The sequence below is a fragment of the Oncorhynchus nerka genome, linkage group LG6, assembly GCF_034236695.1.
Source record: "Oncorhynchus nerka isolate Pitt River linkage group LG6, Oner_Uvic_2.0, whole genome shotgun sequence".
NCBI lineage: Eukaryota > Metazoa > Chordata > Actinopteri > Salmoniformes > Salmonidae > Oncorhynchus > Oncorhynchus nerka.
Window position 1 is genome coordinate 69,738,921 of NC_088401.1, and position 15,406 is coordinate 69,754,326.

Consider the following 15,406-nt stretch of genomic DNA (forward strand, 5'->3'; position numbering starts at 1 on the left):
CCTACATTAAAGTCCTCAGTCACTAGGAGCGCCACCTCTTGGTGAGCGTTTTCCTGTTTGCTTATGGTGGAATACAGCTCATTCAGTGCGGTCTTAAGTGCCAGCATCAGTCTGTGGTGGTATGTAGAAAGCTACGAAAAACACAGATGAAAACTCTCTAGGTTGATAGTGTGGTCTACAGCTTATCATGAGATACTCTACCTCAGGCGAGCAAAACCTTGAGACTTCCTTAGATATCGTGCATCAGCTATTATTTACAAAAATACATAGTCCGCCGCCCTTGTTTTACCAGACGCCGCTGTTCTGTCCTGCCGATACAGCGTAGAACCAGCCAGCTGTATGTTGATGATGTCGCCGTTCAGCCACAACTCCGTGAAGCATAAGATATTACAGTTTTGAATGTCCCGTTGGTAGTTTAATCTTCCACGTAGGTCATAGATTTAATTTTCCAAAGATTGCACGTTTGCTAGCAGAATGGAAGGAAGTGGGGGTTTATTAGATCGCCTACGGATTCTCAGAAGGCAGCCCGCCCTCTGGCCCCTTTTTCTCCGCTTTCTCTTCGCGCAAATGACGGGGATCTGGGTCTGTTCCCGGAGAAGCAGTATATCATTCATGTCGGTCTCGTTAAAGGAAAAAAAGGATTCTGCCAATCTGTAGTGAGTAGTCCCAGTTCTGATGCCCAGAAGTTATTTTCGGTCATAAGAGACGGTAGCAGAAACATTATATACAAAATAAATAATAAAAATAAGTTACAAGTTACAAACAATGCAAAGAAACCAAAAAAACACAATTGGTTAGGAATACGTAAAACGTCAACCTTGTTCTCTGGCACCATCTTTTACTGTTTTTTTGCCATGGGATATCTGGTATCGTAGCATCGTGATACTGGAATCATGAAAACCCTACCACAAATGGTTACCACAGACTGGGACAGAGAGGGTGAAAATACCACTGCAAATGGCTATTGTTTAGTGGTATAGTTGATATGGTGACGTAACCTGCATCCTGTATTGTGAGTGTCCAAAATGCGAGGGCACACACACACACACACACGCTTAGTGATGGTGGAGAGCTTTTTAACATGGGAGTTGTGCTACACCCTAATTGGTGCCCAGCTAAGGACGGACACACTGAAAGATGACACTGAAGGACAGAAAAAACTGTGGGAGACTGACAAAAACAAAGAACGAGAGAGAAATAGAGAAAGAACGAGAGAAACAGAACGAGAGAGAAATAGAGAAAGAAACAGAGATAGAGAAAGCGAGAGCAAGATGGGGAGACCAGATAAAGAGATGCAGAAGGAGGCCTACCTTAAACCTGCTGGTGAAAAGCTCTAGGCGTCCAATTAAGTCCTTCTCCTTGTAGAGGCCCTGCAGGGCCCGCACACACTGCAGACGCACTGAGCCTTGCTGTGGGGGAAGAGCAATCTCACACCACATGCAACACATTCTTGCACTGTTTACTTTCAATCTGGATAAATAGACACCATATCATTGTCATCTTTCAAAGCAAAGTTAAGATATTCAACTAGATAGAATGTTTGTGGCACCCCTTGTGTGCCTGTGTTGCGTGTAGTGTACCGCGGTATTATCGCTTACCAAAACTTCATGATACCAACATTTTAGAATGCCGTAGTACCGTTTCATATGATACTACCAACTTTTTTGGCCCTCCCAATCTATAGAACCCGCTGGCGCCTGTTATAAAATCAATTGTTTATACATTCAGCTTAAATTATTTTAAGCAACGAGCAACTAGTCTCTTGTATGCACCTGTCTAATAATGTCCACTTTACTTTCATGCACATCTCACGTGCGACAGCTGTTATCACCTGCTTCCCCTTCCAGCCATCACTGCCCTGCTTCCCCTTCCAGCCATCACTGACCTGCTTCCCCTTCCAGCCATCACTGACCTGCTTCCCCTTCCAGCCATCACTGACCTGCTTCCCCTTCCAGCCATCACTGACCTGCTTCCCCTTCCAGCCATCACTGCCCTGCTTCCCCTTCCAGCCATCACTGACCTGCTTCCCCTTCCAGCCATCACTGACCTGTTTTTCTCTGTCCACTCTTCTTGTGCATCTATTCTTCCATCAGTTTTTAAAATATAATTTTAGCCCTGATGGCGATGGGGGATGTAGACCCTGGTCAGTCTTCTGTTGTAACATTTGATACATTGGAGCAGCAAGCAGAGCTAGCAAAGTTGATTCATTGTATATCATTTATTCCCTGGCATAACAAAGAGCACAGGCCAGTCTGATAGGCGTTGCAAGTTCACTGTCACGCAGCAGTGCCAGAAAGGAAAAACAGATTTGCAGCTTGGCACAGGAAGAAAGGAGAAGGGTCGGCTACTCATGAGATGCTGTTGAAAGGTAAGAGTCGTACAGGGCCAAAACTCTAGTCGTACAGGGCCAAAACTCTAGTCGTACAGGGCCAAAACTCTAGTCGTACAGGGCCAACTCTAGTCGTACAGGGCCAACTCTAGTCATACAGGGCCAACTCTAGTCATATAGGGACTAACTACGATCATATAGGGGCTAACTATATTCATATAGGGGCTAACTATATTCATATAGGGACTAACTATATTCATATAGGGACTAACTATATTCATATAGGGACTAACTATATTCATATAGGGACTAACTATATTCATATAGGGACTAACTATATTCATATAGAACACACTAGTCAGATAAGGGCTCCCGACTGGCGCAGCGGTCTAAGGCACTGTACTTCGGTGCTTGAGGCATCACTACAGACACCCTGGTTCGATTCCAGGCTGTATCACAACCAGCTGTGATTGGCGCACAATTGACCCAGCGTCATCTGGGTTTGGCCGGTCTAGGCCGTCATTGTAAATATGAGTTTGTTCCTAACTGACTTGCCTAGTTAAATAAAGGTTAAACAAATTAATAAAAACAAGGCTAACTAGAGTCGTATAAGACTAACTATAGTCATATAAGGCTAACTATATCAAAAATATATATCTCTTTCTGGTGCTACTTACACACTGCAAATAGAATGTATGTTTGTTGGGAGAAAGTGGTGTGTTTCATGAGAGAGGGAGACAGACAGGAGTGTGTGAGGGAGGTAGTGTGTTTTATGAGAGAGTAGAGGTTTCATGCAGTGTTTTCCCCTTACTGACACAATGACATGCAGATCATTATGTATATTCCTTCCTCCCATTCCTCCAGCCAAATCACAGCTAGGCCTTTGCAAATATCCGGGAATTAGCGATTCTATGCAGTATTATATTATAAAGTGAACAGTTTGAAGTCAAATTCAATGTGTTGTATTGAGTAAAGTGTGAATATCAGTGGCAGGTTTTTTGTGTAGCACACGCGCTTAACGTTTCGAAAATGGGAACAAGCGTCTGGGGGGGGCAGGGTGAACAGGACGTTTTTTTGTTGTTGTTTTTTTACTCCTCTGTATCGTGATACTTGGCCTGCTATTGTATCATTAGTAAAATGTTGATATTGTGACAACACTAGTTGGGCGTCTGTCTGCCTGCCCACCTTGTCGTGCAGGGTCCAGCCCAGGTACTTGAGATATCCGTCGTTGAGGAAGTCTCCGGGGTTTTCTTGGAGCCACACGCCCATCTCCTCGATACATACGGCCCTGATCTCAGCTACGCGGTCCCGGTAGCGGTGCACAAACACACCCCGAAACGTAGCATTCATCATGGAGGACAGCTCCTCCTGGTGCTCCCGCAGCTTAACACACACACACACACACACACACACACAGAGAAGAGAGACTGAACAGAACGTGTAGGGATGTGCTGAAGATGAGCCGTATCAGGGTGTGTGCGCGCGCATTACCTCGCTGATGGTGGCCTGTAGTTCCTCCAGCCTCTCTGAGGCTCTGTGTTCGGCACTCTTGCTCCTCTCCGTGTCATACCGTCTCTGGGTGGTCTTAATCTGGGCAAACACCATCACTGCTACCTCCACTATACCAGTCATCAGCTTCATCGCTAGGGGGAGGGGACACAGTTACATATAGGAATGGACACACAAGGCCAGACATATGCCCCAAAATATGGTCATGCACAGATTGACATACAGACAGTCATGCACACAGACAGAAAGAGCACACCTCGCTGGTAAATACATTGAACCAATGAGTGTGCGCTGGGACTCAACAAAAACACTACTGTGGTCAATATGCGGTGGCTGTCCAGTGTCTCACCGATGAGGGTGCTGGTGTGTCTGAAGGCCCTGACCTGGGAGTCAGACATGCCGGTGAGCAGTGCCAGCAGGGCGGAGAAGAGGTACTCGTCGTACAGAAAGCTGTTCTGGCAGGAGCGCACCAGCAACTGCACAAACTCACACACGCTAGCCCGGAACTTACGCCACTGTGGGCCAGGGGAGCACAGGGGGTAGTTCACAGAGTCCTGTGTTGGGGAGAACAGGAGATATGAGAGATAAAAATATCATCTCCTTAGTTTTGGGCTCAATGTTGTGTAAATTAGCAGTGGGAAATATAATTGAATAACATTGTTCCAATGAAATAATTATGATATCATCATTCATATAAAGCTTTTCTCAAACCCAGGGCACTTTACATGAGCCGTGAAGAGATGTGTAAAACACAATAAAAAAAAACTCTAAAGTTCAACTCTGACTTTGTCCCAAAAGGCATCCCCGCTCTCTCACCTCATTGAACTCTTTGGTCAGTGTGCTGATGATCTCAGCGTTCTGCATACCGTCAAACATCTCTCTGCTCACCACACCTAAGGAGAAGGGTCGTGTTCATTAGACAAGAAACGGACGAAAACGACTACCTGGACTTATCTGTTAAGAAAAGCCCATTTTAATTGTGTGTTGCAAAACATTTGAACATTTTCCATTGCATCCTAATGAACACAACCCTGGTGAGGATCAAAGCTGACATCACCTGGCCCTAGCATACAAGCAGTTCATTTTCTCTAAACATGAAATGCTAACACAAACTAATATTTGTTAATGAACAAAAAATTGGATGTGAAACCCAGTGCTAAACCTCCATCCCCCATAACTTTCTTCATCAGTCTTTCATCCATCCATAGACCAGTGTAAGTATACACTGGAATGACAGGCCGCTTGACGCTGGTCCTTGCATTGTTAGCCGGCCCAGAAATCAATAGACGGAGTGCTAATCAATGGCTGTTTTGGGGATCAGGTTAAAATAAATTCCAGTGACCCCTGACCCCAATCACCCCCTGCCCTCTCTGTCTCTCAGACACCCCTGACCTTTGCAGCCACAGCACTGAACGACGAAGTTGATGAGCTCTAGTAGGCCCGCATCCCGGTCCTGCTTGTAGCTGTCTAGCCACTCGTCCACTACCGCCTGGAGATTGACAGGGAGGCCACAGCCAATGAGGGGAGAGCAGCATACAAAGTCAAAACTGTCATCATTATGTGACGATTAGTTACTCCTTTCGTACCAGTTAACGTCCTCCTCCCTTCTTTCTAATTATCATTCCCTAAACAGAAATGGGTATATACACTGTCATCCCTTTCCCCTTTAACCTCTAACCATATTTTCTGTCTGTCATCTTCTCCCGCCCAGTCTCTCCAACTCTCTAGGACAGCAGAGTATGAGTAGAGTAGGGCTGTACCGAAAGTCGTATGTGTATTTTTCCACATAGACACACCCTATGTGTTTTAATAAAATCAACTGTATGCATTGAGCTTAAGGGTCAATGAAATAAGAAAAATGCCTCAAGAGGGCGCAAGAGATCTTGATAACCAGAAAAAAAAAAAACTTAACCTGACCCAACTATTCTCCTCTCTCTCCTGCTGGCTTTCGCAGATTCTGACATTACTCTCCTGAAGTTGCCGGTAATAGTCTACACGAGGAGTCGGCAACCTTTTTCATGTTGAATGACAATTTATCTTACCAGTTCTACCGATCTGTGTGCAAGTTATGTTTTTCATATGCACATTTTCGTGACAGTTTCATTTAACTTATAATAATGTCTTCATGTCTCAAAATCATTGTCATGTGGTTAATAAAAATTATATCCAAATCTAAACGATACAAATCTAAAAAGTAACTTCTATTGCCATGGTCAACTATGTAAAAATTGCCTACATAAGGCCAACAAATAAAACATTGTTATTTTAATGGACACATTTGTTTGCTTTCCTTTAAAAAACAAGGACATTTCAAAGCGAATCCAAACTTTTGAACGGTAGTATATATATATATTTTTTTTTAAATTTATTTTATTAACTAGGCATTCTTATTTTCAATGACGGCCTAGGAACAGTGGGTTAACTGCCTTGTTCAGGGGCAGAATTACATATTTTGTACCTTATAGTCAGCTCGGGGATTCGATCTTGCAACCTTTCGGTTACTAGTCCAACGCTCTAACCACTAGGCTAACTGCCGCCCCATATATATATATATATATACACACACGTTACTGTTCGACTAAAACGGTCTAACGACCAAACAATCGACTAGTCGACTTATTGGGGTCAGCCCTAGAGCAGAGCTACTATTCTACAGTACTAGGCTGCAATTTGTACTCACTGAGTTGAGTAAACTTATCCATCTATGTGAGAGTGCTGAAGGCTGAAAAAAAATCTGTATTGTGCTCCTATATATATATATAATAGGGAACTGTTTTCAACACACTTTTACTCCCTAACCCTCAAGAGACTGGGGAACCGGAGTTTCAGAGCCCAACAGTGGGTGGGACAACCATGAGCTGTCAATCATTGACTATGTGACCCAATGGCAGCTCTCCTACCTCTACATCAAAGGGCCTTAGTAGGATCAGATCTGTCAGCTACTGACAGTGCATGATAATCATCCCCATTGGGGCTGTAAAGGCTTCATTTCCCCGTCATCCCTCCCACTACCTAGTCTCTTTGTTTCTCCCCCCACACCAATACCTCACTCCCTCTCTCACCACCATAGCACTCTTTCCAGACCTCACAGCCTCATACATATCCCCACCGCTCATGCCCTGGTTCCCCCTCCTCTCTCTCTCTCGCCTGGGGGAGCCGAGCTGCCTAGTTCTCCCCAGGGAAGGCTGCGGTGGCTGAGGGGAACGGGCTTGTTGGGTGGAGGTGGTGCTGGGATTTGGGCTGGCCTGGGATGCAGCTTTACGCCTAGGTCTCTTGGGTGGCTGGGGATAAAACAAAGGGTTCAAAAGGCTATTGTGAGTGAATTAATGTAATTCTATAAATAGTGTAGTTAGTGTTGGTGCTCCCCCCAAAACAGTTTATGTAGCTCTATAGCATCTAAACAAACAGATGTTACAGCGAGTGGTTAGCTATGTCTTCGTTGAGAAAAAATTATGGCACCTGCTTAACTTTCATAGTGGTCGCTATGTCTGAATCTGTGTGTGTCAGTGTAGGCTGCTGAGGGAAGGACGGCTCATTAAAATGGCTGGAAAGGAGTGAATGGAATGGAACCCATGTGTTTGATGTATTTTATAAATGGATGGGCATTTGACCTTTTTTGACTGGAAGCTATGAAAAGCTACTTTTAAGGGTGTCCCGAGTGGGGCAGCGGTCTAAGGCACTGCTTGAAGCATCACTATAGACCCGTGTTCGATCCAGGGATGTGTCGCAGCCGGCCGCGACCGGGAGACCCATGAGGCGGTGCACAATTGGCCCAGCATTGTTTGTGTTAGGGGAGGGTTTGGCCGGCCGGGATGTCCTTGTCACATCGCACTCTAGCGACTCCTGTTGTGAGCCGGGCGAATGGACGCCGACACAGTCGGCAGTGGTACGGTGTTTCCTTCAACACATTGGTGCGGATGGCTTCCGGGTTAAGCGAGCAGTGTGTCAAGAAAGTGCAGTTTGGCAGGGTCGTGTTTCTGAGGATGCATGGCTCTCTACCTTCACCTATCCCGAGTCCATACGGTAATTGCAGCAATGGGACAAGACCGTAACTACCAATTGGGGAGAATTCGATCCAGTTAGCAAGATACTTAGCAATGCTAATAATACTTGTTCCACCACACTTTCTCCCTCACCTCAAACTTTACAAATGCCAGTTTTTCGGTACACTTCATCACCTTCTCACCCCCCGTCTCCGTGGTCAGGCTTCTTCACCTACCTCTTCATTATCGTTCAGGGGACGCAATGCTGTAACTGGCAAACTGCCTTTACACTCTGCTGTCTTTCCAGAGCGCACGCTGATTCTGTAACTACAAACTGGTTGTCTCTTCTCTCTTCAGTCGTGCGCTGCATTCTGTTGTTATGTGAACGATTGGCTGAGCCTTGGATACAGCCAGTATTGCTCCAAACGCGCATCACTCGTTCGCTTACAGCCAGAAGTGATCCAAAGCCTCCCCCTTATTTTCAACAGACAGACGTTTAGATTGAGTTTATTATGCCTGTTCCTTGGAATTTTCTAAATTGAACACTGCATGGGGATGAATTATGGCCAAGACAATCTGTTTGGTGAGGCTTAATGATTCTAATGAAAATACACTCTTTGTCTTTATCAAACTAATGTTTTTGCATATTTTCAGTGTGGAAATTGTCTATGTTTAGGGGTAATAGCCTAGGCCAGGGATCATCAACTAGATTCAGCCACAGGACGATTATTTTTGCAGTTGATCGGGTAGGGGGTAACATAACAACGGAAAATGTGTAGACTGCAAATTGACGCAAGGAGCCCAAACAGATATAATGTGACTAAAACAATAATTTCAAACCTTGCTTACATTTCTATACAAACACGTCTCTATTATGTGTGGGAATACTTGGGAACAGATTTCATAAATTAAAATCACTTGGAGCTGATATCCTAGTGTATTTATAGTCAATATGACGACATGGATATTCAGCTAGCGGGATATACGCTGCACAGGAAAGTACAGCACACTCAGACGAGGGGGGGTGGTCTGTTCATATTTGTAAACAACAGCTGGTGCACGAAATCTAAGGAAGTCTCTAGATTTTGCTCGCCTGAAGTAGGAGTATATTGTGATAAATTGCAGGCCACACTACCTGCACAGAGAGTTTTCAGCTATACTTTTTGTGGCTGTTTATTTACCAACACAGACAGATGCTGGCACTAAGACCGGACTCAGTCAGCTGCATAAGGCAATAAGCAAACAGGAAACCACTCACCCAGAGGCGGCGCTCCTTGTGGCCGGAGACTTTAATGCAGGGAAATTTAAATCAGTTCCACCAAATTTCGATCAACATGTTAAATGTGCAACCAGAGGGAAAAAAAATTCTAGATCACCTGTACTCCAGAGACGCGTAGAAAGCTCTCTCGCCCTCCATTTGGTAAATCCGACCACAACTCTATCCTCCTGATTAGTGATGAGCTTTGACGGCACTATGGTGTTGAACGCTGAGCTGTAGTCAAAGAATAGCATTCTCACATAAATGTTCCTTTTGTCCAGGTGGGAAAGGGCAGTGTGGAGTACAATAAAGATTGCATCATCGGTGGGATAATGGTGTTGATGTGAGCCATTACCAACCTTTCAAAGCACTTCATGGCTACGGGAGTGAGTGCTTCGGGTCTGTAGTCATTTAGGCAGGTTGCCTTTGTGTTCTTGGGCACAGGGACTATGGTGGTCTGCTTGAAACATGTTGGTATTACAGACTCAATCAAGGACATGCTAGTTGGTCAGCACATGCCCGGAGCACACGTCCTGGTAATCCGTCTGACCCCGCAGCCTTGTGAATGTTGACCTGTTTAAAGGTCTTACTCACGTCGGCTACGAAGAGCATAATCACACAGTGGTCTGGAACAGCTGATGCTCTCATGCATGCCTCAGTGTTGCTTGCCTCGAAGCGAGCATAGAAGTGATTTAGCTCGTCTGGTAGGCTCGTGTCACTGGGCAGCTTGCAGCTTTGCTTCCCTTTGTAGTCTGTAATAGTTTGCAAGCCCTGCCACATAAGATGAGCATCGGAGCCGGTGTAGTATGATTCAATCTTAGCCCTGTATTGACTTTGCCTGTTTGATGGTTCGTCGCAGGGCATAGCAGGATTTCTTGTAAGCTTCCAGGTTAGAGTCCCGCACTTGAAAGCGGCAGCTCTACCCTTTAGCTCAGTGCGAATGTTGCCTGTAATCCATGGATTCTGGTTGGGGTATGTACAAGAGGTCGACCGATTAATCGGAATGGCCGATTAATTAAGGCCGATTTCAAGTTTTCATAACAATCGGTAATCACCATTTTTGGACACCGATCGTGGCTGTTTACATTGCACTCCACGAGGAGCATGCGCGGCAGGCTGACTACCTGTTATGCAAGTGCAGCAAGAAGCCAAGGTAAATTGCAAGCTAGCATTAAACTTAACTTATAAAAAACAATCAAACTACACATGGTTGATGGTTTTACTAGTTTATTTGGCTTGTCCTGCGTTGCATATAATCGATGCGGTGCCTGTTAATTTCTCATCGAATAACAGCCTACTTAGCCAAACAGGTGATGCAGAGCGCCAAATTCAAATAAATTACTATAAAAATCTAACTTTCATGAAATCACACATGTAAGATACCAAATTAAAGCTACACGTGTTGTGAATTCAGCCAACATGTCAGATTTCAAAAAGGCTTTTCGGCGAAAGCAAACGATGCTATTATCTGAGGGTAGCACCTCCGTAAACAAAGTGAGAAAACATATTTCAACCCTGCAGGTGCGACACAAAACGCAGAAATAAAAATAGAAATCATGCCTTACCTTTGACGAGCTTCTTTTGTTGGCACTCCAATATGTCCCATAAACATCACAAATGGTCCTTTTGTTTGATTAATTCCGTCCATATATATCCAAAATGTCCATTTTTATTTGGCGCATTTGATCCAGAAAAACACCGGTTCCAACTTGCGCAACGTGACTACAAAATATCTCAAAAGTTACCTGTAAACTTTGCCAAAACATTTCAAACTACTTTTGTAATACAACTTAGGTATTTTTAAACGTAAATAATCGATAAAATTGAAGACGGGAGGATATGTGTTCAATACAGGAGGAAAACAAACTGACGCTACCTTTCTTGGCAAGCGCCTCTAACAGTACACTTGAAGTGACTCTCGTTTTGAACAGGGCTACTTCTTCATTACACAAAGGAAAAAACTTAACCAAGTTTTAAAGACTGATGACATCCAGTGGAATCGGTAGGAACTGCAAGAAGGTCCCTTAGAAATCGGGATTCCCAATGAAAACCCATTTAAAAAGAGAGTGACCTCAAAAAAAATTAAATCTGAATGGTTTTTCCTCTGGGTTTCGCCTGCTACACAAGTTTTGTTATACTCACAGATATGATTCAAACAGTTTTAGAAATGTCAGTGTTTTCTATCCAAATCTACTAATAATATGCATATCTTATCTTCTGGGGATGAGTAGCAAGCAGTTGAATTTGGGCATATTGCCTGCTAACATGAATTTCTTTTAACTAGGGAAATTGTGTCACTTCTCTTGCGTTCCGTGCAAGCAGTCAGGGTATATGCAGCAGTTAGGGCCGCCTGGCTCGTTGCGAACAGCATCGTTACCCATCGCTCCACAAAAGCCTCGGCCCTTGCAGAGCAAGGGGAACAACTACTTCAAGGTCTCAAAGCGAGTGACGTCACCGATTGAAACGCTATTAGCGCGCACCACGCTAACTAGCTCGCTATTTCACATCGGTTACACCAGCCTAATCTCGGGAGTTGATAGGCTTGAAGTCATAAACAGCTTGAAGCACAGCGAAGAGCTGCTAGCAAATGCACGAAAGTGCTGTTTGAATGAATGCTTACGAGCCTGCTGCTGCCTACCACCGCTCAGTCAGACTGCTCTATCAAATGTTAAATCATAGATTTAATTATAACATAATAACTAGAGGTCGACCGATTAATCGGAATGGCCGATTAATTGGGGCCGATTTCAAGTTTTCATAACAATCGGAAATCGGTATTTTTGGGCGCCGATTTTATTTTTTTATATATTTTTTTACACCTTTATTTAATCTTTAATTAACTAGGCAAGTCAGTTAAGAACACATTCTTATTTTCAATGACGTCCTAGGAACAGTGGGTTAACTGCCTTGTTCAGGGGCAGAGCGACAGATTTTCACCTTGTCAGCTCGGGGGATCTAATCTTGCAACCTTAACTAGTCCAACGCAATAACGACCTGCCTCTCTTTCGTTGCACTCCACAAGGAGTTACGCGAATGCAGTAAATCAAGGTAAGTTGCTAGCTAGCATGAAACTTATCTTATAAAAAAACAATCAATCATAATCAGTAGTTTACTACACATGGTTGATGATATTACTAGATATTATCTAGCATGTCCTGCGTTGCATATAATCTGACTGAGCATACAAGTATCTGACTGAGCGGTGGTAGGCAGAAGCAGGCGCGTAAACATTCATTCAAACAGCACTTTTGTGCGTTTTGCCAGCAGCTCTTCGTTGTGCGTCAAGCATTGCGCTGTTTATGACTTCAAGCCTATCAACTCCCGAGATGAGGCTCGCGTAACCGAAGTGAAATGGCTAGCTAGTTAGCGCGCGCTAATTGTCGTTGTGTTGCTGGTTCGAGACCAGGGAGGAGCGAGGAGAGGAACGGAAGCTATACTGTTACACTGGCAATACTAAAGTGCCTATAAGAACATCCAATAGTCAAAGGTATATGAAATACAAATCGTATAGAGATAAATAGCCCTATAATTCCTATAACTACAACCTAAAACTTCTTACCTGGGAATATTGAAGACTCATGTTAAAAGGAACCACCAGCTTTCATATGTTCTCATGTTCTGAGCAAGGAACTTAAACGTTAGCTTTCTTACGTTGCACATATTGCACTTTTAATTTCTTCTCCAACACTTTGTTTTTGCATTATTTAAACCATATTAAACATGTTTCATTTTTATTTGAGGCTAAATTGATTTTATTTATGTATTATATTAAGTTAAAATAAAAGTGTTCATTCAGTATTGCTGTAAATGGCATTATTACAAATAAATAAATAAATCAAATCGGCCGATTAATCAGTATTGGCTTTTTTGGTCCTCCGATAAATCGGTATCGGTGTTGAAAAATCATAATCAGTCGACCTCTAATACCCAATGTTGACTTTGTGGCTGTGTAGCTAGTGTCATCCGGAAAGAACCCTAAACAAAAATTACGCAATTATTCCAAAACTTTGTTGGAACACATATTTCCCCACTTCAATTAACCAGTCCATTTTGAATTTGTGATAAAACTGAAGTCATTTGGCAAGGAATTTAGCTTGTGTTCCCCAACAGTTAGATACATTTTTATGGTAATTTATTTCTGTAGGTGCACTCAGCACTCGCATGTAAAGGGAGTGGTGGAAACACAATTGAATGATTTAGACCTTTAGGGAGCAGAATTTTGTGATGCTTGGCTTGGTTTCTTTTTTGTTGTGTTCCGCAAACGCACATGTACAAATTGAACACTAGTCAAAGCACATAAACTTTGTCTTGAAGACAACATTTCGACCAAATAGCTTTACAGTATTTGAACAAAATGTGATCTCTGGTTAAAGATCGATTTTTGAAGTCAGTTCCAGAACTTGATTATCCACACCCATCCCTAATTTGATACCATTCCACTCATTCCCATACAGCCATTACCAAAAGCCTGTAAATCCCAATTAAGATGCCACCAACCTCCTGTGGTGGCGTGTGTGTGTGTGTGTGCGTGAGAAAAAACATTACAGACCCGAGGTCCTAGTAGTGCAGTGGTCTGTTTTCTCCGCTTCATGGCCTTCAGCTGGACTTCAAAGTCACTGCCAGAGTCTGAGATGTCCTCGATCTCCTCAAGACTGCAAATAAAAGTAGTAAATGAACAAAGCCAACACAAGTCATAAACAATCACACTATCTAGCTAATGCAATAAGTCTGCATAATTATATAGCTAGCTGTTTTTTTTTTTTTTTTTTATATTTGTGATACCCATGACTGTCATGTTTAGCTAGCTAGCCTAACTTACCTGTCATGGCTTGATTCATCAGAGTGTTGCACTTCCATATTTCTGGTCAGCCAGTAATGTTAATGGTATTGTAGAGTTCACTTCACAAAGGTAGATGACGGTTGGATTCAGGAACTTTGGCTAAACAGGTTGGCGAATAGAAGAAACAACAGTTTTAGGATATGATCAAGCATATTGAGTTCGGGATATTACAATTCTACCTTGGCAAAAGCAAAACCGACAAGAACTAACATGCTAGCTAGCTAGCTACTGTTACAGGTAACTTGGGTGTTTAAAGTTAGCCTTAAAAGTTAGTCAACAATGCGAAATTTAAACTAGCAAGCTAACTTTTTTTAACTACAACAAACATGTTGTAAATAATACAAAATGGTCTCTAGCTACCTACCTGGATAGTAGTGTAGTGTTAATCTGAAGTAATGACTTGGTAGCTAGCTAACTATTCTGGATAGAGCAGGTTTCCCTCAGATCCGATGACAGACGATCACTGGAAAAAAATACACACTACGCGCCGGCGCGAAAATCACACAATTCTCAGTGGAGTTCAGCGATTGGCTGACAAATTGTGATGTGATTCATATGATTGGTTGTTAGCACATATTTCCGCACGGTAACGAAAAATTGTGAACGGATTGGCCTTAAAGACAACCGACCTAGGATCAGGCTTTACACCCTTAACAATTGTATTTAGAGGAAGATACAGAAGGAATACTGACCACATGTCAGCGCTACTGATATATAAAAGGGACGTTCCGTTAAAAAAGTACAGCCTAACACTTTTGAAAAGTCGATTTGGAATTATATAGGCATGGATTGTATTACCATAGGACCCCATTAATTCTCAACATAGGCTATATCTATAACACAAACTCTCACATACAACTACAAAAGAAAGAATATACTGGTTGTGTTGTGCTATTTTAGAGTCTGTATATCTTTTAATAGGGTAAAGAAATGATTGTAATTCTGATAGGACAATATGTTGATGCTGTATATTGCAGTCTCATATATTATATTATGTTTGTAGCTCAGTTGGTAGAGCATGGTGCTTGCAACAACAGGGTTGTGAGTTTGATTCCAATGGGGGACCAGTACAACAATGTATGCACTCACTACTGTACGTTGCTCTCAATAAGAGTGTCTGCTAAATGACTTAAAATGATTACTGCTCTAAATTACCCACTGCCTACATCCATATAGCCTATTTACCCTCACCAATACTGATCAATAACAGAATAAGGCAAAGAATGCCTGGGGGTGGTTGAAAAGTAACATCTGTTCCACAGGCAGTGCTGGCATGAAAACACACACAAGTGTACCCCTTTTGCAGGTCTTTACCAGACCTAAAATGTGTTTTCCTCCATTCAATCAAGTGTAATAAAAAAGGCCCAGGCCAGGTCAACACTGTGGTAGACTGGATTGTAGGCCTATGATCACTGGCTCATACCAGGTCACGTGTTAGCTACTTTGATTATAACATTTAATGTACAACACTATGAATGCAGAATGTT

The 15,406-nt window shown here is 43.0% G+C and overlaps 1 protein-coding gene across 1 annotated transcript in view; it reads right to left on the bottom strand.

The window, feature by feature from the left end:
• Nucleotides 1-13,905, bottom strand: part of LOC115130900 (cohesin subunit SA-2) — a 40,231-nt gene extending 26,326 nt beyond the window's left edge. The window contains exons 1-9 of the mRNA XM_029662474.2: nucleotides 13,895-13,905; nucleotides 13,629-13,731; nucleotides 6,901-7,119; nucleotides 5,231-5,327; nucleotides 4,655-4,731; nucleotides 4,188-4,392; nucleotides 3,821-3,972; nucleotides 3,515-3,712; nucleotides 1,311-1,409 (exon numbers count right to left, since the gene is read on the bottom strand). Coding sequence (XP_029518334.2) covers nucleotides 1,311-1,409; nucleotides 3,515-3,712; nucleotides 3,821-3,972; nucleotides 4,188-4,392; nucleotides 4,655-4,731; nucleotides 5,231-5,327; nucleotides 6,901-7,119; nucleotides 13,629-13,731; nucleotides 13,895-13,905 — 1,161 coding nt within the window. The remainder of the gene's footprint in view (nucleotides 1-1,310; nucleotides 1,410-3,514; nucleotides 3,713-3,820; nucleotides 3,973-4,187; nucleotides 4,393-4,654; nucleotides 4,732-5,230; nucleotides 5,328-6,900; nucleotides 7,120-13,628; nucleotides 13,732-13,894) is intronic.
• Nucleotides 13,906-15,406: the final 1,501 nt, after the last annotated feature.